This window comes from Mycteria americana, chromosome 6 (genome assembly GCF_035582795.1).
Source record: "Mycteria americana isolate JAX WOST 10 ecotype Jacksonville Zoo and Gardens chromosome 6, USCA_MyAme_1.0, whole genome shotgun sequence".
Classification (NCBI taxonomy): Eukaryota; Metazoa; Chordata; class Aves; order Ciconiiformes; family Ciconiidae; genus Mycteria; species Mycteria americana.
Genome location: NC_134370.1, coordinates 35,458,918 through 35,484,190, shown reverse-complemented (window position 1 = coordinate 35,484,190; position 25,273 = coordinate 35,458,918). Strand labels below are relative to the sequence as shown.

Genomic DNA, 25,273 nt, shown 5'->3' with positions numbered 1-25,273 from the left:
TTATGAGTTAGTGTCATCAGTGGGCACATGGCGTTTTCAGATAATAGAGGAAGGTGTTATAGAGTACCCCTAAAACCTGCATCTGATACATCCGTGACTTTTTGCAGTAAGGAGGATACTGTACTTGGAGTTACCTGTTTCTCAAATTCATGTAAAGTAACTTGCCCCACCGCACAACAGATTCCAATATTTTGTTCTTTCATAGTAGCGATTAGACCAATTATAGCTCGGCTGTAATGGAAAGGTACAATACAATTGCTCCTACTTCTCAGTCAAATTTCCCAGAACCTGTCTCTCTCTCTGTCTCTCTGTCACAATTTAACTTTTAAATTGAGATGGGTTTTTTAAATGAAAATATCTAGAATCCTACTGAAATGGAACGCAAGCTTTCTTTCAACTAAATCTCATACGCCAAATTGTATTGGCTGTACATTAAGTGCTTAGAAAGGACTGGTAACAATATCTACGTTAAAAAACACTAAGTATTATATATTTACTAATTACTGCGCACACTTCCCCTATCACCCATAAAGGAAAATATCTAGGTTTATGCCTACTGTTCCTTAGCAAGTATGACAAATGCCCCTAAAACTTTTACTTTTTCAGGCACGCTCCTGTCTAGCCTGGGCTCTGCAGTGACTGGACAAGCAGTGAACCCGGAGCATCACCAAAGGCAGTGAAATAAAAATGGAGCAAGTGAGGAGAGAGCCTTTCTCAGCTGGGGTGTGAGGTGTTGCACGGATAAAGAGGGGCCTGGGAGACAGATGCCCTGTGACAGCATTTGGGACCCGAGGCAGAGGTAAGTACACACACCATAGGGACACCCGAGCATGCCACGCTTCTGTGGCGCATGCTGGAACGTACTAAAACCCGTAAACATTGGTGTCTGCAGTTAAAAATTAAAGTGAAGAGTTTTTAGCCTTCCTATGTATTCTCTGGGTTGTTGCTTTGGAACAGGAGCACGCTTTTGTAGCACCTCTCATATGTTGGCGTGTCTTGCTGCTGCTCGGGTTGTCAATGGTTTTTTTTTTTTCTGTAGACCACTGAAAAGGGGCCTCGCACGCTACAGGCCATATGTGAGAGTTGCTTTCCTAAAAGCAGGAATAAACGGCCATGAGATGAAATATTCCTAAGTGGTGAGATTAGTGACATGAACATAGCATGGGATACAGCTTTCAAAAATAATTACATCTGACACCCTCATCAGCAAGAAGATGTAGGGGCTGCAAGCTCTGAGCTTGGGAACAGCATATGAAAGATTGGCTTCTCCTGGGAAGAGAGGCACGAGGGAGGTTATTTTTAGTACTTTGGAAAAAAAAATCTAGAATTTTAGCACTCTTTGGTTTGATACCCTGATTATGGAGGAGATCACAGGGAAAGAAAAGCAAAACCGGGAGTGGAAGTGGTTCCGAGGATGGGGCCTCGGGAAGCTGTGGAAGTGGGACACGGCCGTGGAGGCGAGAGGCTGGTCCGAGCAGAGTGGGAGCGGCGAGGACGGGACGGGAAGGGGGGGCGGCGGGGGGGCACCCGTGCCCCCCCCCGCCGCTCCCCCGTCCCCGTCCCCGGTCGCGCCCGTCGGTACACTAACAACCCACCGACGGCGGAGCCGGTGGTTCCGTTTTCGCGACGGTATATATAGATCAGACACTTTCCAAAAAAAGCAGCGGCGCGCTCGCTTTGCTCGGCGACTCTTTCCACCCGTAATTTAGAAAAAAAAAAAAAAAAGATTTTTTTTTTTTTTTAAGAAAGGAGAAGCCGGATTCCGTGAATGCGCCTGTTTTCTGACCCGTCGCCGCTTTGCGGTTACGGGCTGCTGAGAAAGTGAGCGGGGTCCGGCGGGGCGGCCCCGGGACCTCCTCTGCTTTTCCGAGCTTTTTAAAATTTTCCGGAACGAGCCCTAAAAGGGCAGGCGGGGCGGGGCCGGATCCTCGCCTTTTTAGGACAAGGGCCCCGCCACCGGAATACCCCCCTGGGCGGCGCGGCGGGCGGCGGCGGGGCGCTGCCGGCGCGGCGGGGGCTGAGCGGGGCCGGGGCGGGTCGGGGCCGCCCTCGCGGGGCGCGGAGCGCCGGGGGGAGGGGGGGGGGGTCGGGGCGGGCGCGGGCGCGGGGCGGCGGGTCCCGCACGCGGGCGCCCACGTGACCGCCGGGCCCCGTTCCTCAGTCCTTATATGGGCAGTGACGTCCCGGGCATTCAGGGGGCCCCCATAAATACTTACCGCCAGACTTGTCCTCCAGCGCGAGCTGCGGCGGGAGCGCGGCTCTCCCGGGGCACCGCGGGCACCGCACCGCCGCGACGGGGCGGCCGCCCGCCCGCACATGCCGCCGCGCCGGCTGCCCGCCGTCCCCCCGCGCCGGTAGTGGGAGGCAGGGGGAAGCGCCCCCTCCTCGCTCTCCCCTCCCCGCCCCGGGCGCGCACCGCTGGCCGGGAGCGCCGCTCCCCCGGCCGCCCCGCTGCCCCCATGATGACCGCCAAGGCGGTGGACAAGATCCCGGTGACCCTCGGCGGGTTCGTGCACCAGCTCCCCGAGGGCATCTACCCCGCGGATGACATCTCCGCCGCGCTGCCAACTTCGGTGGCGATCTTCCCCAATGCCGACCTGGCAGGGCCGTTCGACCAGATGAGCGGTGTGGCAGGAGGTAAGCGGAGCCCGCGCGGCCGCGCAGGTGCGGGCCGGGCCGCCCGCGGAGGGCGGCGGGGCGGCGGAGCCGCGGGCGGGCGGGCGGGGGGCGGACTGGGACGGGGGCCGCGGCCCCCCGGGGCTCGCCCGCCGCCCGGCCGGGTTCCCCGGCGCCCCTCGCGGCAGCCCTGCCCCCGCGCCCGGCTCGGGGGAAAAGTTGGGGCCGGCGCGGAGCCCCCGCAGCCGGAGCGCAACATGTGCGCGCCGCAGCCCCGCACCGGGCCGGGCGGCGACCGGGACCGGGACCGGGATCGGGACCGGGACCGGTGCCGGGCCGCCCGGCGGGTGGCGGCGCGGAGGGCTGACCGGCTCCTTGCCCCCCCAGACGGCATGATCAACGTGGACATGGGCGACAAGCGGGCCCTGGACCTGCCCTACGGCGGCGGCTTCGCGCCCAACGCCCCGGCCTCCCGCAACCAGACCTTCACCTACATGGGCAAATTCTCCATCGACCCGCAGTACCCCGGCGCCGGCTGCTACCCCGAGGGCATCATCAACATCGTGAGCGCGGGGATCCTGCAGGGGGTCAGCACGCCCTCCTCCGCCGCCTCCTCCGCCTCCTCCGCCGCCTCCTCCGCCTCCTCCTCGGCCACCGCCGCCTCCGCCGCCTCCGCCGCCTCCCCCAACCCGCTGGCCGGGGCCCTCGGCTGCACCATGGCGCAGGGCCAGCCGGCCGACCTGGAGCACCTCTACTCGCCGCCGCCGCCGCCCTACTCGGGCTGCGGCGACCTGTACCCGCAGGACCCCTCCTCGGCCTTCCTGCCCGCCGCCGGCGGCGGGGCGCTGCCTTTCCCCCCGCCGCCCTCCTACCCCTCCCCGAAGGCGGCGGCGGCCGACGGCGGGCTCTTCACCATGATCCCCGAGTACGGCGGCTTCTTCCCGCCGCCCCAGTGCCAGCGGGAGCTGCACGCCGGCCCCGACCGCAAGCCCTTCCCCTGCCCCCTCGACTCGCTCCGCGTCCCGCCGCCCCTCACGCCGCTCTCCACCATCCGCAACTTCACCATGGGGGCGCCCCCGGCGGGCGCCGCCCCCGGCAGCGCTCCCGGCGGCGGCGGCGGGGGCGAGGGCGCGGGCGCCCGGCTGCCCGCCGGCGCCTACAGCCCGCACCACCTGCCGCTGCGGCCCATCCTGCGGCCCCGCAAGTACCCCAACCGGCCCAGCAAGACGCCGGTCCACGAGCGGCCCTACCCCTGCCCCGCCGAGGGCTGCGACCGCCGCTTCTCCCGCTCCGACGAGCTCACCCGGCACATCCGCATCCACACGGGCCACAAGCCCTTCCAGTGCCGCATCTGCATGCGGAACTTCAGCCGCAGCGACCACCTCACCACCCACATCCGCACGCACACCGGCGAGAAGCCCTTCGCCTGCGACTTCTGCGGCAGGAAGTTCGCCCGCTCCGACGAGAGGAAGCGGCACACCAAGATCCACCTGCGCCAGAAGGAGCGGAAAGGAGCCGCCGCCGCCGCCGCCGCCGCCGGCGGGTGCCCGCAGCCCGGCGGCGGGAGCGGCGCCGCCGCCCTGGCCCCCTGCGCGGCGCGGACGCGGACGCCCTGACGGCGCGGGGCGCGCCGGAGCCAGCGCTGAGCCGCTGAGCCGCCGCCGAGCGCGGCGGGGCACGATGAGCACCTGGCGGCGCCGCGGGGCTCCCCCGGGCCGGAGCGGGCCGGGCCGGGCCGGGCCGGGCCGGCGGGTGTACATAGGGGCTGCGGCGGGAGGATGGATGCATGCAGTGCCGTCGTGGTGAGGTGTCCTTGGTGCCTTGTGTGGTGTAGAGCCCGGTCCCCTCTCTGCATGTGGGGGGTGCCTTACCGATCCGCTCCGACGACAGCGGCGACACCGAGACCGGAAAGTTTTCCCTCCCTGGTTTTAGTATGGCTGTACATTTCTGCCTATTAATATTGGGATTTTTTTTTTTTCTTAGAGACTATATTTTTGTACGCACTGGTTTGGGGTTTTGGTTTTGTTTTTCTTTTTGGTGACTTAAAAGTGTTACGTTTGTAGTAGGACTGGGGACGGGATGTAAATACTCTGGCTGCAGCCGACGCCCGTTGTCCGCCGGGACCCGGCGCGCAGCAGATAACACGGATAATGCACAACCACTAACGGGAGCTGGAAGGAGAGAGGGTTTCTTTCTGGCCACTCTGTAAATAAACTTTTCGACAATAGGGTCGGTGCTTACAACGTTTATAAAAGACGACAAATAAATCTCTTAATTATGCTAAATTGACACCTTTATTTCCGTAGGTTCCCTGGCCCGCTGGGGGGGGGGGTGTGGGGGGTGTGCCTCCCGCCCGTCCCCGGGCCGCGCCGGACCCCGGCAGCGGGGGGCTGCGGGGCGGCCCGCCCCGGGCGCCGTCGGGCGCATCGCACCGCCTCGGCGCGGAAAACCAGCGTCCCCGGCCCCGGCGTACAAACACTCGCTCTCGGGCGCGGGGATTTCCCTCGGAGACGAGAGACGGGATAATGTTAACCGGGGAGCGGGGTGGGTTTTTTTGACTCACTTTCTGTTTTGTTCCGCGGTTACGATCCGCCCCAGGCAACGTCCCCGAGTGGGCTCCGGAAAAGTGAGTACCGCCGCCCCGACGGCCGCAGCTCGGGGAAAGCGGCTCCCGGCGGCGCGGGGCTGCGCGGGCGGCACCGCGCCCGCTCTCGGGGGGCTCGGCGGGGGCCCGGGGGCGGCGGCGCTCACCCCCGCGGCACGGCCGGGCTTTTTCTGCTGAACCCATCTGCCCGCAACATCGCACTTTTTTTTTTTTAACCTATTTTGAGCGTTGTTTTTTAAGATGTTATCCCGGCCTGGCCCCGCCAGGGCCCACCCTCGGATCCTGCCGTCGGTGTAGGGCCGTACCGCGATCACAGAGATCCCCGGTGCGGCCCGCACCGCACAGGCGAGCCGCGCCGGATGGACCGCACGGCTCAGGCCACAGCCCAGCACTGCAGGGAGCGGGGCCGAGGCCCTTGCCCGGCCGCTCCCAGCCTCTGCTTGCCCCGGTGCCGGGTCCCGCTGCGCAAAGCCCCAGTAGCACCTGCCTTTTCTGTCTGAAACGCCCCCTGGAACTAGCTGCGGCTTTTGGGGTAGCTGCTCTTGTTTGTGAAAGGTGGTCAGTGGTAGCTGAAGCGACATGCCTGCTTTTGAATCGGACGTGAAGCAGGCTTCCAAAGCCGGGCATGGACCAGTCTGTGCGGGACAAAGCCACAGAACGACGCCAGCTCCAGAGCCACCATGCTCACCACCCTGCCGTCCACCTTAGCAGCACAAGTAAGCCTTTGCCTCCCCTGCTGCATTTCTTGTTAGGTTGCGGCTTTGCCACCTGATCCCATGTGCTCCTGGCCCCCAAAAGAGACCATGGCCTGCTGCCTGAGGGATGTCACACGGGAGTGCAACCCCACGGGACCTGCGGCCTCCTTGGTCGGCACCTGTGGGCTGCGGTACGGGGAGGTGGACAGGGATCCAAGTGCTCTCAGTCTGCCGGGCTCCCGGAGGTACTGCCACAGCCTCGGATAGCCACAGCTCGGTCACAGCCAGAGCATCGTGAGCAAAACTGGGATCTCAGCTACCCAGGCGCACAATCTGAGGCTCCACTCACTCTCCAAACTACTGTCTGCAGCCATGCTACAAAATTAAAGCCCCAGTCAAAAGCAAAGCGACATAAACAACACAGAAATTATAAATGAGTTGAATTAAGGAAACTGTCAATGACTAGCATACAGCTACAAGAGAACCTTACGTTGTGCAATAGCATCAGCGATCTTAAACCCGTGCCTTTGCCTTACAGTAACAGCCAGCTTCAAGAATGGTAATACTGCACACGCCTGGATTTGTCTGCAGGGCGCCAGTGGAGGATTTGGGCTGAGAACCCAGCGTTAAGCATCGCCTTTCAAAGAAGGGCCAGTTGCACCGTTCGGACTGTTAGGCAAAAGAAACTTGCGCTCTGTACCGTACTTGGTTCAAGACTGTCGTACTTGCGAAGGAAAGTAATGACTGGTCAGTGGTGAGATATCCTGTATTTATTCTATAATTCAGCAATAACAGTAATTTTGCTGTTGTGAAAACACAATAACCAGACCGCAGAGAGAAGGAACGGCATTACAGACTTAAACCTTCTGCTTACAGATATCCAGAACATATGAAGTAAGTGTCAATTACTGAGTAAGCAAGAAGTTACACAAAGAGGCTTTTCTTTAATGTTTCAGGTTTTCTTTGCTATTTTTCCTGGCTTTGATGCTAACACCTTTATTAAAAAAAAAGAAAAAAAAAAGAAAAAGGTTTTGCCATGGTTGTTAACAGCACTCCACAGTGTAAGGGACCATGCTCTCCTCTACGGAAAGATGCATTAAAGTCCTATCCCACTAAACATCTCGACTAGGCTTTACTCATGGAGAAAAAAATTAAAAACCAAGCAGAAAGACCTAAGGGGAGGACAGAGCAGATGAGATAAAAAATGCTCTCTGTTGCAGTTTGTTTTTCCAGTACAGCTGTTTGCATGCACCATGCTATCTTCTTTGTGGACTTCTGAAAAAGGATGATGGTCTTCATTAGCATCGGAGAGAGTTAGAAACACAGGCTGTAACACAGGGAGGCATCGCGTTATAGTTAATGACTACATTCGATAGAGAATTGTTGCACATTAACTAACGCTAAGCTGCAGGGGAATTCCAGGAAAAACAGGTAAGCCAGCTGCAGAAATATCAGACACTTTAAAGTGCTGCAAGAATAAATGGAAATCGCCTGAAATAATTTCCACCAATTTTTCCTTGCAAAAGAATTAATCTGTGCATGCATAAGGCTGACTGTAGTTTACATTGACTCTTTCGCAGGGGGAAAAAAAAAAAAAAAAGGCAGCAATGCCCTATCAGAATCATTTAAAAATTCACACATACAAGCCACTGTACAGGAAAAGCAAGTCTGCTTTTATAAATACACAAAGAAAAATTAAAGCCAGTTGTGGAACAATTTCTGGAGCAGGTTGGTGCATCACTTAGGAGGCTGGTAAGTCATGTTTTCTTATTCAAATTCCCACATTGTGACCAAGAGGGCCAAGGCTGCCCCGGCCTGGGTTTGTGGTACAAAGTGTGCGCTCGGATGAACGGGCACGAGACCAGTCCCTGCCGTACAGGCAGAGTATTTCACCTATAGAAAAAGTTTCTCTCTTGTTAGAAAGATCGCATCCCCTGCCGTGGACAAACTGCATCTCCAGACTGCTTCCATCATAGCGAGGTGAAATTCACGGTGTCTCTTCTACGCTACATTTATTTAAAAGCCTTATGAAAAAGTAGTCTTTATAAATAGTATAAAGAGGGAAACTGCAAGGCTTCAAAAGCCCAAAGCGTTCACTTGTCCATATAAAAACACAGACCACACTTTAAAGAGAAGACATCAGGTCAAATCTTATCCGTACCTAGGGTATGCGCGCCGCTGTATATATAGTGTTTGCAAATACGTCATGTTTCTAGAATAGCTTCCACAACACAACAGTGGATAGTTGGTTTTTCTCTTAAGATGCCCACAGTTTCCGCTACCCACCGCCACTGCTGCATGAGAGGTTCCAAGCGAGGTTAATTAGCAGCTGACTAGTCTCCTCCTAGCTGAAGGAAATATGCATAGATGTACTCTGTAATTCTCAGTTGGAATAGCAAGATCTTAGACGCAATGCTTTAAAGAACTGCTAAAAAGTAATTCTGAACCTGACAGTGTCCCTTCGGAGCAGGAATTCCCTTAACTCCAGCCCTGGGGATCACTGGCGTTTACTGGAGGAGCGTGTCCTGGCTCAGAAGTTGTTCTGGGTTTGTTTTTTGCTAGTAGGGTACAGCTGTTCTTGAGGCTCGCTCTGGAGACGGAGTCCCCAAAGGCTGCAGCCAGACCAGCCCCCTGCCCAGGCCGGGTGAGCACACTCCGCCAGCCCACCCGCGCCAGGCTCTGGCGGTGGGAGCCCCTCCGGGGGGAAGTCGGGGCACCCCGCGACAATTCTTATTGCATTTACTCTCCCTGCCGGAGCCCGATCCCCCCTCACTGACGCGCGGCCCTAACTATTTACACAGGATGCTGGATTATTTTCCCCCAACCATTTGGTTGAGCAGAAGTTTAACGGTGCTACTCCTCCACGTCAGCCCAAAGGAGATAAGCGCACTCTGGTGCTTTATTGCCCCCGACTCATGAAGCCAGGCAGGCCTGTGGAGAGAGGAAGTCTTCGCCTCGTAGCGCTCCCGAGGAGCCCCGGCCAGCACCCGCGGTCCCACCGGCCGGGCACGGACGCCAGGCAGAGCCCAGCCCTGGTTCCGGCGGTGCTGCCCGCCGGGGCCGGAGCCGGGGCCGGGGCCGGGGCCGCCCCGGCAGGCCGGTCCGTGAGGCGGGCCCGGGGAGAAGGCCGGCCGGGCGGGGGGCGGCGGGCTCCCGCCAACCGTCCCAGCGGCCGCCGCCGGGCCCGGGCCGCCGCCGCCTCAGAGGCAGACGCGGGGCCCGGGGTAGGGCTCGCCCCCGCACCAGAAGTCGGCGGCCTGCGGGGTCTCCATCAGCCACACCTCCCGCGGCAGCCCGGGCGGCTCGGCGCCCGCCGGCGGCGGCGGCCCCTCCAGCAGGCGGTAGTAGTGGCAGTCCCGGCCGTGCTGGGGGTCGTAGGGCGGCGCCAGGATGTCGAGGAAGGCGGCGGGCCCGTCCACGGCGTCGATCTGGTGGAGGTTGTCGGTGTGCGGCGAGAGCAGGCAGGGCGGGGAGGCCGGCGTGTAGTGCTGGCGGGAGCGGAACAGGGCGCGGTGGCAGGGCCCGTTGGCGGCGGCGGCGGGCGGCGGGGCGGCGGCGGCGGGCAGCGTGTCCATGCAGGCGATGCGCAGCGTGCCGTAGAGCACCTTCAGCATGCCGTTCATGCCCGGGTGGTCGTGCAGCGGGATGCAGGCGCCGTTCCGCAGCAGGAACACGCCCATGCTGAAGCTCTCCGTCTCGCAGATGTGCATGTAGCTGACAGGCGGCACCACGCCGGCCCACGGGAGCCCCCCGCCCGCCGCCGCCGCCGCCGCCGACGGCCCCCGCGGCGCCAAGTGCAAGTCCTCGGCGCGCACCTCGTCCAGCAGCTGCTGCAGCCGGTGCAGGTTCTCCCCGAAGGTCGGCCCCGCCGGGCTGCGGAAGGTGATCCGCGCCTGCCGCGCCACCCGCTGGATCAGGGAGGCCATGTTGTCCCGGGGCATGGCGGCGCCCGGCCCGGCCCCGCCGCGCCCGGCCGCGGCAGGCGGTCCCGTCGCCGCTTCCGCCTCCTCTCCCTGCCCCCGCCGCGCAGGCGCGCCCGCGCCGCCGTGCACCACGGGGCTCGTAGTCCTGCCCGCCGCCGGCGCCGCTGCCCCGCGCCTCGCCGCGGCCCCGCAGCCTCCGCCGCTCCCCCCTCCCCCCCCCGCTCCCCAGGGCCCCGCGGGGGCGCGGAGCCGGGGGCGGCGGGGCGGCCCGGCGGCGCGGAGCCGGGGGCGGGGGGCGGCGGCGGAGGGAGGAGGACTACGGCTCCCAGCAGGGCCGGCGGAGGTGAGTGGCCGGCGGGGGCTGCGCCCCGCGGGGCGGCGTGCGAGGGGCGGCGGGGCCGGCCGGCTGCCGGGGGTGTGCGGCGGCACAGCCTGCGGCCGCCATCTTAGCGCCGCGGGGGGTGAGGCGAGGCGAGGCGTGCGGGAGAGGGCCGCTGCCCCGGGAAGCGCCCTCCACAGCCCCGGCCCCCCGTGGCGGGGCGCTGAGGGGCGGCGGCGAGGGGGGCGTCGCCCGCCAGTTGCGGGGGCCCGGGCACAGGCACAGGCACGGCCCCGCTCCCGGCGGGCGGGCAGGCAGGCTTGCCCGCCCGGGGGTCTTCGCAGTGCCCTGCCTGCCGGGGACGGGCAAGCCACGGTAATAAACAAAGTTCCCGTGCCGCGCGTGTTCTCCCGTATAGCTGTGGGACGGTGAGGAGAAGGTGCAGGAGGAACTTTTTACTTGGCTTGTAGTTTAGCCGTGTAAAACTGAGCACGGTAGTGAAGGTCGTGGACATAGAACGGACTACGTAAACGGTTTATTTTTTGATCACTAATTGCTTGTTACAGCTAAGCCATTTTGGCAAATTGACCGGACTTCAACTTGCGTTCTGACACTGCCGCTCCTGTTGGAGTACGGGACTGAGGTCTTGCTGTACGGCGTGTGCTGTCCTTGATATCTCTCCTTATCGCCACTTTTGAGTGTGATTGTATCTGAATTCATTATCTTTAACCACAGATGAACATCGAACGAGCACATGGAGTTCCAGACGCTGATCGTCGGAGAATCCACGTGTGACAGAAAGGATGGATAATCTTTTGGCTCAGTTCCAGCCTGGTGGAGCCTGTGTGTGGTTGTTTCAGGCTGATGTACAAAAAGGGTACAGCATCTCTTCTGCTAGGGCGTTACATGCAGCATTTTGTTTCATTTATATATCTGTGGCAACGATCCTATTGCCTTCTTTCTAATATGCATGACTGCGCATAGCAGATCACACCTAGAAAATACTGTGGTTTTGAAGTCAGAAATTAACCTGTTCTTGCTGGGATTTGTTAAACAAAGTTAGGTTCTGATCATAAAAACATACAGGCTCATACTGCCTTGAGTTCAATTATTTAAGTGGGTGTTCAGCACCTGTGTACCATGGTCTAGGCTGAGCTGGTTAGGATTCTGAAAAACAGCTGAATGATAATACTCCATCAAATAGGACTCCAGTGGCTGCAGCCCACCAAGTTAAAAAAATTCATTTAAAAGAAGGTAAACCAATGTGTTTTCTTGATTAAAGGCAAACTCAAATCTTAAGATATGCATTAAACTTAAGTCAGATATATGTGGCCATATACTATTCTTACATATTATACATGGATCAGAAATATAGATGATGTGGGTATGTGATGGCCCAGTAGAGGATGACATACTGATACTGTAAACGAAGATCAGTGACTTGAATCTCTCTTCCCAAACCTATTTCCCTCCTTCTGTAAGTAAGTTTGGTGCACAGAATGCAAATTTAGGTCATGGTATTATTGCTTCCTCTTCATAGATGAGGATGTTGATCTGAGTTGCTTCTTTCGAGTTCCACCTGAAGCTACAAAGCATTGCAATCTCCAGCTGTTTCATGTTCACACACCAATGTTTTAAGTCATTTCTCTCTCCAGTGCCAGTGTTGGGAGCATGGGGTGAAGATCAGGTGAGCGTTTCTATACCTGGCAGGAACAGGTCTGCCTGGCAGGATGCTTAGAATGAGAGGGCAGACATCTTGAGTTGAGAGGTAGAGCCTTTAATGGCCTGTGAGCCTTTCTGTATTGGAGTGAACTGCTGAGGATACCGACAGTCTCACCGCTGCTGTGTTGATTGGCAACTGGCATTTTGTCAGAAGCCAAGGTATTTGGAAGGCTCCATGTTCAGTGTGTTCTTCTATTCAGTCCTCTTCAGGGACAGTCAATTTAATTATGGAGATATGGACTGGAATTTTTAGCAGTTATCATTATCAGTGATAATGATAAATTATCTCTCTATTGGCTTAAGCTATCCATTTGTGTCCTGCCTCAGCAATTACATTTTATGTTTGCAAGTGATTGCTAGAATGCTCACTTTTGAACACACTGTTTTTTTTTTTTTCTATGCAGCACAAAAATAAGCCATTTTGTAGAAATAGAAATGCTGGGTATTGGTAGGACATTGTGTGCTTGGAGTAACATGCAGTTGTAAGAAAGATCAGCATGGAAAACCAGGATCCTGAGTTCTGATCTCAGCCTGATCTTGACTTGCTGGGTGAGTTACTTGACCCTTTTAGTGCTTATTACTCTGTAAACCATGAATCATATGCCCTATGTCCAAGGATGTTTATTAAGATTTTAAGAACATCTTTATGTGAACATTCCTGGTGCCATGTTATGTCGGTGATAAGGTTTATATTTTGCATAACTGATCACCTTATGATCCTCAATGTTTTTAACGACTGTATTGATTTCCATTTCTAACAGATACAGACAAAAATATGTCCTTGGCACTTAATGTTCCAGTTAAATGCTATATCACACCCACATTTTTCAGTGCAGTAATATTTAAAAAAAAAAACCAAAAAAAAAGCCAATTAAAAACAACCTCAAAAGAAAAGCAAGCTGTCCAGCCAACTGACAAATTGACATGTTTTTTCTTCTGAAAGGCCATATTCTTAGCTGGCCTCTACCATCTTGAGTGCACGTGAAGCAAAAAAGAAAAAAATCACAATGTCGTTGCTTGGCTGGGCTTTGAGACTGCTTTGTGTTGGTGATGCAATGACCAAAGTTCAGCCCAGTGGTTTTGTGATACAACGAGTGTGAGGGAGGTCAGGTTCAGGTTACGGTTTTGGTCTCCTGCTGTGTTTGTTTTTTCCCCACACACAGAAAGAGAATGTGTTGAGAAGTGTTACAGCTATTTTCTCCTGCCCAACCCCGCCCCCATTTCTAGGCTCCTTTCTACCTGAACTCTCCTGTGGGATTGACAGTTTTTCAGCTTCTTGCTTCTTTGTTGCTGTTATGTATTACAATTCCCCCCAGGTTTGTGAAACATCCCTTGCTCATTTTCACTTTCTTCTAGGGTTTGCTTCCCAGATTCTCTTAATTTGGTTTGAGAAGTTAGAATTACTTGTAACCATCAGGTAAAACAACAGTCTTGAATGGACGAAAATGACAGCCGCCTGCTTAGAAGGTCAGTTGTTAGCTGTAATTAAATGTTGTGTCACGATGCTAGAATATTTCACAAGGTGTAGAGCTTGGACAGGCAGTACAGAAACCATCCTCCATTATAATGTTGCCAACGGCTGCAGATACGTGTTTACATACAACGGAAAATAAGAATCTGTGTCAAAGAACATCTTTTTTGCACTGTTCCTGCCACTGGTTCTGCAAGGGTGTATATATATTTTTTTTATAGCTACCACCAATCAAGGAGATAGATATGAATGCTAGCCAAACATGATTCAGATGAGAACAAGACTAAAAAGAGAGAAGACAAACAACATGTCTGTAATATTTGCTGGCTCTCCAGTAATGGCTTACGTAAAAGAAAGTTGGTTATCAATTATTCATCAGAGAATTTATATATCCATAGAAACACAGAGGAGTGCTAGATATAACTGTACTGAAATCAAAAGGGGAATTAGGTTCATATACATACTAAACTTCAAGGAGATCTATGTAACATTAAGACTCCCACCCACCTTTACCACTTCTTTACTGACACACATCCTGTATTCCATTAACCACGTAATTCACCCCTTGCTGCACTCTTCATTTGTTGTAGCCTCTCTGTTAAATGCACTATTTCTATATAAAGCACATCATTAATGAGTTTTATTGACAGTTTGCTACTGAAGAGCCTAGAGCAGGAGTTGGAGTGACTCAGAGTAGGAAAGGCTGTGCAGCATGCAACTCCCGGTGCATGAATTTGCAGAGATAATGAGCCTCATTCTGATCTTCTGAGTTTAGCTCCACTGATTTCCACTGGTGCAAATCAGATCTGTGCTGATGTCTCTGATGCCACCCAGGTTAGACAGTGGTGATGGGTGGTGTTAGTCATGGCCTTATTCCTTCTGAACTCTCTGACTGTCTAGGACCGATCCTGAGTGTGAGGAAGACGACTACCAGCGTGGTTAGAAACTGCCCTCTCTTCGTGCGCTCCCTTCTTGGCATGTAGTTTGCAGGAAGGCATCTCTGGCCAGAGCCACTTGTGTGCTGTCACTCTTAGCCACTGCAGCTGCGGAGCTGTGCAACACTTTCACCAGTTGTACGCAGCTGTGACGAGAGAGAGAGAGAGGGAGGAATCCCCTAATGGTTGTAGAAGGAGTTATTACTTGATGTTTCTAAGTTTTTCATGTATCTTTAATGTTTTCTAAAGAAAATCTGATTATATACTCTGGGAAAAATACGACCTTTATGTCTAAAACTTAAAAATATATTCAAGAATATTGTTGAAGTGTTCACAATCCTGGGTGCTCAGATATGGGCAGGAAGGTAAAAAAAGATTTTTTTGGTAAAGATTTTTTTGATAATTACTGAGAGGAAAGAAACCCGCAGCTCAATTTGCAAGTGTGATTCTGAGTCCACAAAAAGCTGTATTGTCACTCTTTCTTATTACTGGCATAAGTTTCAAAATAAAATACCAACAGGAATGTGTATGGATACTATTTTATGAAGAATGTAATTAGAAACAAATGGGAAACAAATAATTGATTAAACTGGTTAATCGCATAATGTACAGAGCACCGTAATTTGGACCATCACTTTTAGTCTGTTACCTGACAGCAGAAAAGACACAGTTAAAGATGTGATATGTTTACTTGTGATTTCTTCCCTGCATATCTTTATCTCTGGTTGTATTAAAATAATTTATATTTATTTTACATAAGTGCATTCAAAAGCAGCAAAATGCATAGGAGGCATTTATCATTTTGTTGATATAAGTTACTGTTAATTTAAATGCTGACACTACCCATTGGGAAAGTTGAAATCTGTTTCCTGGGATACTTGGTACGGAATGAAAGTTGTACTCGGCTGATGCTTTATTAGCATGAGGGGTTTGTCTCCTCCATGGAAGGTCCTGGCTGGTGGGGAAGTGGAGAACCTGGAGTCCATCCTGCTGTTGCGGGCAGTGAGTGCAGGGCGCTGCGTCTCGCCCCCCTGCCACCCCAGCTGTGCTGGGGAGGAGCCACCTGGTGCTCGCTGCCACCGGGCAGTTCCTCAGGCTCAGAGCGTGGCTCTCTCCAACGTTTCTGAAACCACTTCCCTGTAGGTCCTTTGAATTCTGTCACTGTCCCTGGCTGCCAGACCCGTAAGGCCCCTCCGGCCTCTGTTGTATCAATGCCGAACTCCACTTGGTTTTTTTCTATCTCTGTTACTTTTTCAGAGAATCCCAAGGGTCCTGTTTGGTCACTCAGTGGGAGAGTGGAGGGTGGGAGAAAGCTTGCAAGGTCACCTCTGTTTGGAAGCAGCTCCCTTGGCCTTCAGCCCTCCCCTCAGCAGCTGGCTTTCAAATGGCAAAGGGAAGGTTTTGTTGATACGACCCAGGGGAAAAGCCCGCTTGGCGTACGAAGACTCTGCAGAGTCCTCGTCATCAGGCAGTGATGAGAAAAGCTGTTCCCTTGCAGCGAAAGCCTTGTTTCTCTCTCGGTGCATGTCTGTTCTCCCATTATCACTGATTCAGTGCCATATTTACTTTTGCCTGCTTTGAGATAGGTGCGGTATTTGAGCACTTTTGTACTAGGGTAAGGTGTGATCCTACTGTGTTGGAGTCTGAGAGTTGGAAGTAGATCATTTACTAACTGGGGTCCCAGAGGGTGTGAGGTGTGGGTCTACCACTGCTTGTGCTACCTTAAGTAGTGATCACACACCAACTTTTAGGCAACCTTACTAGCAAGGTCTAAAGTAATCCTATTTTAAAGAGTTACTGCTGTGCAGCTGAGTCACTGTAACCTGCTTGGTGCTCACTCATAGCCTTCCCTCACTGCAAAAACGCTTTAGCGTTTAGCACAGACTATCTTTAAGGTAAGCCTTTCTTTTTCACAATCATGAGTGAGGACTGGTTGTGGTCGTCACACAGGTGATAAGCAGAAACGTATGAAGCCCTAGTAACTTGATTGCCTTTGGTTATACATGTAATGTTATTTTAAGAGTCTCTTTTCAGCAAGAGAGAGAACTTTTTCATTTCTTAACAATTTGGGATCAAATTTATCCCAGTGGAGATCTATACAGGGTTAATCAATAGTGCTAAATTTAAGAAGGAAAGAATAAGTAATTTTTAAGGAATAGCCAAGGAACATTTTTCTATTTTAAACAACTAATAGATACATTTTTTCATGGAAAGACTTAGCGTTCAGCAGAAAAAGAGGTGAATGGTAAAATTTAGTGGGTAAGGTGTTTAATGGGGCAGGGAAATTTCTTTCAGTGTTTTCAGGTGTTTGTAGTGTTTAGGTTAATTGGTAAATCCAGTAAAATCCTTCTTTGTCCCATAGGTAAAGGGTCCGTATTAACCTTGAGGCCCCCGGGAGGAGGAAGGAAGTTTTATGCAAGTGTTTGAACAAGGGACGTGGACTGAGGGAAGCAGAAGAAAAAGGCCAGGACCCACAGGACTGTTACAACCGCCCACGCAGCAGTATTGATCTCTCTTTGAGTTGTGGTTATCAACCAGGATTTGACTACTTCCAAGACAGAAGTATTAAAATACAAGAACATCAATTAGAAAATGTTAGCAATTAGTTAGTAGAGGAAAATGGCGAGGAAAAAGAGAAGGAAGGAAGAGATGCCAGTGTGGATGAAATGTCAGTGAATGAGGCCAGGGGGATGTTCCAGAGAAGCAGCACACAGATGAGTTGGTATTGAGTGTGCAGGGAATGAGGCGAGGAGGGAACAGGGCAGTTTGGTTCCATGACATACAGTTGTGGGATGAACAACTGTTAAAGGGAACATACAAAGACATTTGGAAAATCAGTGCTATGTGTAGGCTAGGTTTTGAAGTGTGGATTAGAATGATATAAAAATTTTAGTTTCTTTAAAAATTAAGGAAGTTATTTTAATGGTGTGTTTGAGGACAATGTGAAAAGTCACAAGTTTGGAAATGACAGATGCTTGCCAGAGCTATAAACATGACCTTTGCTGGTTGTGCTCTAGTACGCAGAGTATTTACATGACCACATGCTCTTTTTCAGTTAGAATAATACACTTGTCAGTAACATACCACCTCTGCACTATGCTACAGTGTGCATAGGTATATCTTCAGATGATTGAGGAAAAAATCCAAATGTTACCAAGGTATAAAGGGAAATTAGTTCAGATATTTAGTATCTAGATTTTACTTTTGTATTTCACAGCATGGTAGCAGAAGTGTGGCAGATTTTTCTTGGAAAATTAGGATGCATTCCAGCAGAAACTGATGCAGAGACTCAGCTTTTTCCTGAAAAATAGCTTCCACTATTCCTCATAGCTAAGTACTTAGAGCTTGCAGGATCAGGGCCTAACAAGCCACACATCCTTCTTACTATTTTTTTTTTTCCTCCAGGAAAACAAAACTCTCCATGTGAAAATGATTGGAAATTGAACTTAGGGGGATCTAGCATGTGATTACTTTTTTTAGACAGGATTTTCTTTGCAGTTGAATTGGAGTGGGTCTTTTTTTCCTCCCAAACCAGATGGTAAGTGATTCAGTACTTTTAGCCGTAGAAAAATGATTTGTTTTCTTTCCTCAGTAGTTGGTGCGAATGTACTTTTCTTTATCTATTTACATATTATGTAAACACACTTTACCAGCATTTATGTACATTGTTTACAGTCCTAATTCTGCAGAGAGCCCTGTATAGGCAAGGCCTTACACATAGGAGTTGACATTGCTTACAGAGAGCTGTTCGCGTGGAACTCATGGCAGGGTTGTAACTATATTTGTATTTTTATGTATACACTTAAATTTGTGACACTGTACAAGGATGCCAATAGAACCGAGAGTCCGCAAAGCAGTTGAGTAACTTTGCGCACTTTACTTTTTTTCACCTAACAAAGTCTCTGGGGATGCCCTTGATCTCTTCTGCTGTCTTCCTGTGGTAGGTTGTAGTCCTTGTGACTTTTGAGTTAAAGCTAAAAGCTTTATCCTTTTTATAGAGTGTTGGGGCAAGTTCCTCCTGGTGTGCAGGGGGAGTGAGGGCCTTATTCGTGTGACCTTTTGGACTTGTACTGATGCTACTAGGCGGACTTTGGAAGGGATTCCAGTAATGGTGGGAAATATTTGGGGGAGTATTTAAAAAAACTTCTTTCACATGTGTATCTGATTTCTCAAGTTTATTGGCATCTATGTTTGTGTGTGTACATACAATGTTAAAACTGAATGCTAAATGCAGCTTGTTCTGTGATGAATAAAACATACATGTAAACCATATATATACCGTCTCAGCATATGGGTATTTGAGGCAGAACGGAAGGATCTGAAGCTGATAGCATACTACATTATAGTGAAATAGCATGTTATAGTGTCCAGTCACTGATTTCCTTATACAAGAAGGTTTGAGCAAGGTTGCCCAAGCAGCCTGACAGTTGTCCTTTCCAAGTAGCTAAGAGCTGTTTTGTAAATTTGATGTGCCTTTACCCTAGCTTTGTCTGAGAATTAAAACATTGAATGCATAGAGTCAAACTGCTGCTTTACGGATATGATAATACTCTACTTCAAAAATAGTGGCCAGTTTCTCTGTTTGCAAGTCTGGCTGTACAGAGTTGGAATGGGATTATCCGATTCTCCTCTTCATCCTCACCTCATCTATGCACACTTCAGCTGAGTCACTGGGGTTTGCGCACAGAGGAACTGGCCCCTTGCCTTGTTTTCCAGGTTTACCAGAGAGTTGAAACCCAGTTCTTAGCATCTCCCACTTGAAAAATGTGACGATCTTCTGGTTCTGTGAATTCTAGTAGGGAAGAGAGAGACATGAATTAGCATCAGAAATACTGTGCTGTGACATGTCAAGTTTTTCTCCTCAATTAAATTATTCAGTGGAAGAGTAGCAGAAGAGGGCCCTTGAAACTAGCACTGTTTTTTTGTCATGGGTCAGTAGTCAAGCTGGGGTGATTGACTGTGCCTCGTATTTGTGTAATAAATCACTTTTCCCTTTATGCAAGGGGAAGGTTTGGGGGAGTTTGCCTCTCAGGCTATGTGGCTGTTGATGTAGTCAGGCAAGGTGGCAGAGAACTGTGTCTGCAGAAGGACACGTAATCCTGCGGGATGCTGCTGCATGGGGTGGCGTGTGAATCCCGTCTGAGGTCAGACTGCCCGCTGGGAGGAGCGGGAGTTTGTTTGGCCACTGCTCTCTGTGTGTTACGTACCGAGGGCTGTACCTCTGGACATATCTCGTCACGGTCGTCAACAGTCACATTTTTTATAACTGGGAATTGCTTTATTACATTACCAGAAAGAAAGAAAAGCACAAAGCAATGGTTATGAACTTCTAAACGCCGTGTCTGTAGAAGAGCAGAACAATAACTCCTAACCCAGCTGTCGTGGGTGTGCAGGGACAGCGGGATTAAGATGTCTGTTCTCTCAGTCTGTTGCTGTGCATGCTCTTGCGCTCATTGTAGTTGCCTCCTGACAGGCAGCAGAGTGCTTTTTTCCCAGTGTCACAGTTCCTGGTGTCCCCTGGCACCCACCTAGCCACCTGTCCCTCACTGGCCAGGTGTTGCACAGGGAATGGCACCATGCCTGGGAGTGTGGCAGTGGCTCTGACACGTGTAGCAAATGACGGGAGTCCAGGAGAAGTTAAACCAGGTGATCTGTCAGGGAGAGTGAGGAAAGTCTGGCCTCAGTGCGGAGGGCTCTGAAAAAACAGGGCTGGAGACCAGTTGTCCGTTACCTCCTGTGAGCCCCAGGGAGTAAATACTGCGGAGAAAACTTGGCTTAAAACTTTGAGGACTAAGTAATTGCTGGAAGCTCTAGGTTACTTAGGACATAAGCATGCATTTATAAGCACTGAAAGTACTGAAGAGAGTTTCTTCTGGTTTCGGTTAATAATAGGGCACGTTGTGTACAGTTTGTTTGCTTGATTGGTTCATTTTATTGTGTGTAAATACACTGTAGAAACAATTTTTTCTTTTGTTCAGCGTTACTCAGCTGGCGTGCTTCTTGTAAATCCACTGAATTAAGGAGAAGAAGTCTGTCTGTGAAACAAGGTCCATATAAAATAAAGGCCCGCAAGGGATGCGGTGGGACCGCAGAGGAGTCAGAAGGACGGTGAGCAGAGGGGGCAGCGTGTGCAGCAGAACAGAAACCTCCAGGCCGCGTGTGCCACAGGCACAGCAGCTCACTGGTGATGTGAGTTGCCTCAGTGAAAAAGGAGTTCTGCTCTCCCATGTGTGGCACGAAACTAAAGCTCTACTGATCTTGGTGGAAATGACATGGTTTTGCACTAGGGCAAATGAGAGCAGAATCTGGCCAACTGTTAATGGCTTTTTGTATTTGGGGCTGAAATAAAGTGGCTGTGTATGCAAATAATTGTGCGAGCGTGATTCCTAAGTGACTTATAAAAGGAGAATTCAATATTTAATTGTTGGAAATACAAACTGTTTGGCACAAATCTCCTGGTTTGGCTGAGCTGTACTTGACCTGTGACAGAGAGAGCAAAGGTGATTTTAAGTCCTGGGATCCAAGGGGCCAGTCTGTAATGTAACTCAAAGCAGAGTCAGTGCATTGGCTGCTTTGTAGTTACAGATGTTTATTTTGTGTACAAAACCAGTTGATTCATTATCTTTTATTTCCATTATCTCATCTCAATCTTTATGTGTGAATCTGAGCTATTTTACTTCAAGGGGGTGGCACATAACTAGAATTAAAAAAAAAGGGGTTGATAACAAGAATTTGGTTGTTTTGATATAAAGATGTTCTGATGTAACCAAAATGATAAAATTGGTTAAATCTATGTGCAGAACCTGAAAACTTTGTGGGAAGCCTAACAAGTTGAAAATAACCTTTCTTCTGCTCTGTGCCCTGCATTTCTTGCAATATTTTGACCCATGCCTTGGAACAAGGATAGTTTAGCTCTTAGAATATAAAAGAGACAATTACGAGCAATCACGTTGCTGTAGCTTAACACGCTGTCACTCCTCAGCTGCGCTTCAGGAACCAGCTGAACTTCAGGAACTCTGCTCTCGCGCCCTGTGGTGAAATGATACCTGTTGGCTTAAGCCGTCTTCATGCTGTTAAATTCTTAAACTGTGGTAATCTCACCACAAGGTATCAGTTGTCCTTATGCCTAGAAATGTGGTCATCCCATTCAAACTCCTGAAAGCAGAGAATGTTTTTCCTGAGGCCAAGGTTTAAAAATGGCTTTACCTTTCAAGGAATCTCCAGAATTTGACAAGTAAATTTTACTTATGCAAGCTCTTTTTTTTTCTCCCTCTATCGTGTAAAAGTGACAGTACAAGTATGGATTATGTGGAGAGACATCAGATTTTATTGGGGCAAAAATGTGAGCCCAGAGCTGATGGAGTATGTCTGAAAATACTTCCTGGCAAAACTTAAACTGGCTGAGACTCAGAAGCTCGTATCCAGTTGACATCACTGGAAGATGCACACACAAAGCGAAAGTCCTATGTGGCCTTTAAGCTTCTGCTCCTGTGGTACGTGAGGTTTTATACTACACAGAAGAATTGAACCATTCACTTTTCTGGGTAATTGAGATAAAACAGGTATCTGCCATCTATTCCAGTCTGCTCTGTCTGGGGTATGCCTCCATGACTTTAACGAAGTGGCGCTTATGCACAACAAGGAGCCTCTTTGGATGGAAACACCGTAATGCAGGACTCATTAAGTGATGATACTTGATAATTTTTAAAGAGATGAGTACAAGTTTCTGCTTATCTAGATCATAGAAATAACTTGAGGGAGTATGTTCACCAAAGTGAAACGTTCTCTAAAATGCTTGCTAACAGGTTATTTATGCTTGTTTACTCCAAGAGCAGTATCTTTTTCTCTAAGCCAAATGGAAAATTAGATTTTCTTCTTATTTAAGTATATGAGGAGTAACTGTGAAAATTGGTTGGGTTACACTGATGTTAAGTAAGTCTCACCAGTGGAAAATCAGGCCCAGTGCTTTTTTTGTGTGTTTGGCCAAAGGAAGGGGCATTTCCATTTTCTGTTGCTGATTGAGTTCCCCTATGATCTTGTCTAATATCCAGAAACTCTGAAACCGTATCAAGAATATGGTCTCTCTTGTGCCCTACCACACAGAAAAATCACGCAGTCAAGTTCCCCGTTTGTGTGTGTTTCCTCCCTTTGACTGTCCTTTTAGATGCAGGCTCTCTGGGACAGGAGCTGTCTTTTGCTGCGCCCGAGCCTGTGGGCACTGCTGGAATAGAAAGAGCATCTTTCCTTCCGCTCTGCTGTTTGGGTGTGACAGAGGGCCAAGTTGGAAGGCTGGTGGGTGGCTGGCTTGCTTTTCTAGGTGAACCCAATGAAGCAGATGGATTGCATGAGGAGTCTTGTGTTGCTCTGGCTGGCACCAAGTGTGGCTGGATACATCAGAAATCCCAGAGCTGCTCAGCTCTAAGCCCCATCTGTGCAGCTACAGCACCAGTCTCCAGGGAACTGAGGTTACTAGATTGGAGGATACAAGTTGTGTTAAAAGGCCAGTCCCTGGGGGTTTAGGAGCGATAGCAGAATAAATACTTACAACTTGCTTTCATTTGGCATGGCACAGGATTTGTTCTTCCTTGCAGAGGACTTCTCCAGTGTTGCTTGGACATGCCTGCTGCTCTGTGATTGCTCCTAAAGCCTTGATTTGACAGCAGCTTCTGGTGTGCTGTGGGCCAGCACATCCGCGTAGCAGCAGGCCCACCAGTCTTCCTGCAGAGAGTTAAAGGAGTTTTGGAGAAACTGAGTGATTCAGAAATTTGCCACTCTCTTCTCTGGCAGCTCCCTGGATTTGAGGTGCCCCTCATCTCTGGCAGAGCTGGGCAGCAGGCTGCGGAGGAAAGCAGCGCTGGTTTTATTGTCTTTCACATGCTTAGAGCTGCTGATGTGAGGTGCTATAAGTGTAGGTTTTTTGAGAGGAGTTTTGTAGGTGAGGAAGAAGCATCGCTATCAAGTGAACTGGAGGGGTAGTACTTTGACCTCTTGGCACACACGACAGGCTGAAGAGAAGGAATAAGACTGACAGAAAGAAAATAATCTTAATCTGGGCAATGTCAGCTTGTCATCGTCAGTTTGGTAGTTACGTAGCTGCGAGCCTACGGCTGCCTGCTTTGCAAGGGGCAGATCATTAATGACAAGGCATGGCAGAGTGCAGCATGCTTAGGGCTTTGAGGTGCTGAGAAGCTGATACCGCCCAGAATAACTGCAGAGAGCATGGTCATGTCCAACACGAGGTACAGTTTTAAGAACTGAAAAAACTTGTTACCCAGCATGTCACCCTTGAAGACAACATGCGGCATACATGCTGAAACCTAAAACTCCCTCGCTTTCTGCCTCCTCAGCAGCTGCATACATGCATTCAGCTTCTCCTTAGTGTGAGCCACAAAGTGAGAATCAGTGTAGCACAGGGATTGGAAGAGCTTTGGGGTTCCATAGGACAGCTGGATGTGCAGAAGTCCTGTGCCTCTTGACCTGAGAAGCACTGGAGCACCTGGGTGGCCATGCTGGGCAGGGCAAAGGGGTGGTGCAGGCGTACTGTTAAGGCATATAGATCTCTGGCAAGAGTGAGAGCGGAGGCAATTTTGTGGGTCAGAGGGAGTGTGGGACTGAGGTAAGAGAATGCAAGAGCACACTCACTGTATGGCTGCTAAGCGGGGAGCAAGAAAGGATTTTACTGTTTGTGGCTGGAGGGATGGAGCAAGGAGTGATGGATCAGGTAGAGAAGAATCTGGTTGGGCTGTGGGGTAATGGTACAATATACCCAGAGCTTGCAATTTATCCCAGACCAGATTGGAAATGTTCTGGTATTCTTCAGTAGTGCTTACAAGCATCTGATAGTCACCATGCTGGGCACCTGACTCACTGCCCAGAGCGCTGACAATATGCCCCCTCTTGTTTGTCATACACACCTGCAGATTTAATACTTTTCTTCTGGAGAATACAGCACTTTCCTGTCCTGTGAAACAATGCTTCTCTTCTGCCATTCTCATGGAGATGTGGTGCGATGATATCACTTCCTAGCGAGGGGCTGGTGAATCACTTTGTTGGTGTTCATGAATCACTTCTTTGCTACCAGTTTCTGTACTGGTTTTAATATAATTTCCAAAAACAAGAATCATCATTTCAGAGACCTTTTACTTTTTGTTAAAGAGACAATACTGGAATTATCTCGTTGCATAACGTACTGAACCCAAGCTCCCAGCGTGCTGCAGAAGAGCTCTCCCAAATCTATTTGTGTAGCTGAAGGTTTTGCCACCTATCCATTCGATCCCCTCCCCGGCAATGGAGAGCTTGCTTGCAGCTGTGTGGGGAGAGGGAGCGTATGTGTTTGTCTCACAGGCTCTGGTGGGTAGTCCGATAACTTAGCTAAAAGTTTAAAGCACTGCTGTGGGTCTATAACCTCTTGCATGGGAGCAAAAGTGCTCTGAGCTGTCATGGCTAGGTGTGCAAAGGCTCTTCCGCTAGTTGAGAGCCTCTGATATTTTATTGCCTGCCTAGGAAGTGTAACTGGTTGTTCATCTCCATCAGCTTTGCACCTCAAGTGGTGTAAAGAAGGCAGGAAGCAGGAGTAAGTAGGTCCCTCGGAATTTCCTTGTCCAAGGGAAGAACAGACGGCAGGCTGTGTGGCTGTATTGAGGCAATCTCAAAGGTCTTTGATGTGCATCTTCTTATGCATTGGCACAGGGCTTTTTCTTGGGAAAAAAGGAGTTGCGCATGGTGCGAATACAGTCTTGTGAGGGTAGAGGCATTTGTGGTTTATTCTTGGCAAAGCGTGAGGCTGCTTTAAGTCATCTTTATGACAGCACTAATCTTCTGGCAACTGAAGGGTCAGGGAATTGCACGGGAAGCGCAGAGGTGCCTTTGCCCATTACCTTGTTTGATGGGCCAAGTGTCCCTCTGTCACAAAGATCCAACCCATTTCTTTGACCAAGCACAGCACATAATCTGGCAAGCCCACTGCTGCCCTTGGAGGGTATTTCCC

The 25,273-nt window shown here is 51.0% G+C and overlaps 2 protein-coding genes and 1 long non-coding RNA gene across 3 annotated transcripts in view; 2 read left to right on the top strand and 1 right to left on the bottom strand.

Moving 5' to 3' along the window:
• Positions 1-681: 681 nt before the first annotated feature.
• On the top strand, positions 682-4,870 carry EGR2 (early growth response 2). The gene is made up of 3 exons (XM_075504137.1): positions 682-799; positions 2,236-2,637; positions 3,004-4,870. The coding sequence occupies exons 2-3, from the start codon at positions 2,460-2,462 to the stop codon at positions 4,230-4,232; spliced, it is 1,407 nt and encodes a 468-aa protein (XP_075360252.1). The 5' UTR covers positions 682-799; positions 2,236-2,459; the 3' UTR covers positions 4,233-4,870.
• Positions 4,871-6,666: 1,796 nt separating this feature from the next.
• On the bottom strand, positions 6,667-9,977 carry ADO (2-aminoethanethiol dioxygenase). Its single transcript, XM_075505296.1, has one exon. It carries the CDS (start codon positions 9,855-9,857, stop codon positions 9,117-9,119), a length of 741 nt encoding a protein of 246 aa, XP_075361411.1. The 5' UTR covers positions 9,858-9,977; the 3' UTR covers positions 6,667-9,116.
• A 226-nt stretch (positions 9,978-10,203) lies between these two features.
• LOC142411411 (uncharacterized) overlaps positions 10,204-25,273 on the top strand; it is a 70,508-nt gene continuing 55,438 nt past the window's right edge. Inside the window, exons 1-4 of the long non-coding RNA XR_012776181.1 lie at positions 10,204-10,533; positions 10,894-11,035; positions 13,237-13,347; positions 17,692-17,824. This is a non-coding gene — a long non-coding RNA (uncharacterized LOC142411411). The remainder of the gene's footprint in view (positions 10,534-10,893; positions 11,036-13,236; positions 13,348-17,691; positions 17,825-25,273) is intronic.

What these genes read in the sequence shown, in the direction of transcription:
- EGR2 (XM_075504137.1), top strand. Translation starts at nt 2,460, where the DNA reads ATGATGACCGCCAAGGCGGTGGACAAGATCCCGGTGACCCTCGGCGGG. An exon ending in GATGAGCGGTGTGGCAGGAG is followed by an intron (nt 2,638 to 3,003) that starts GTAAGCGGAGCC and finishes TTGCCCCCCCAG; the next exon opens with ACGGCATGATCAACGTGGAC.
- ADO (XM_075505296.1), bottom strand. Translation starts at nt 9,857, where the DNA reads ATGCCCCGGGACAACATGGCCTCCCTGATCCAGCGGGTGGCGCGGCAG.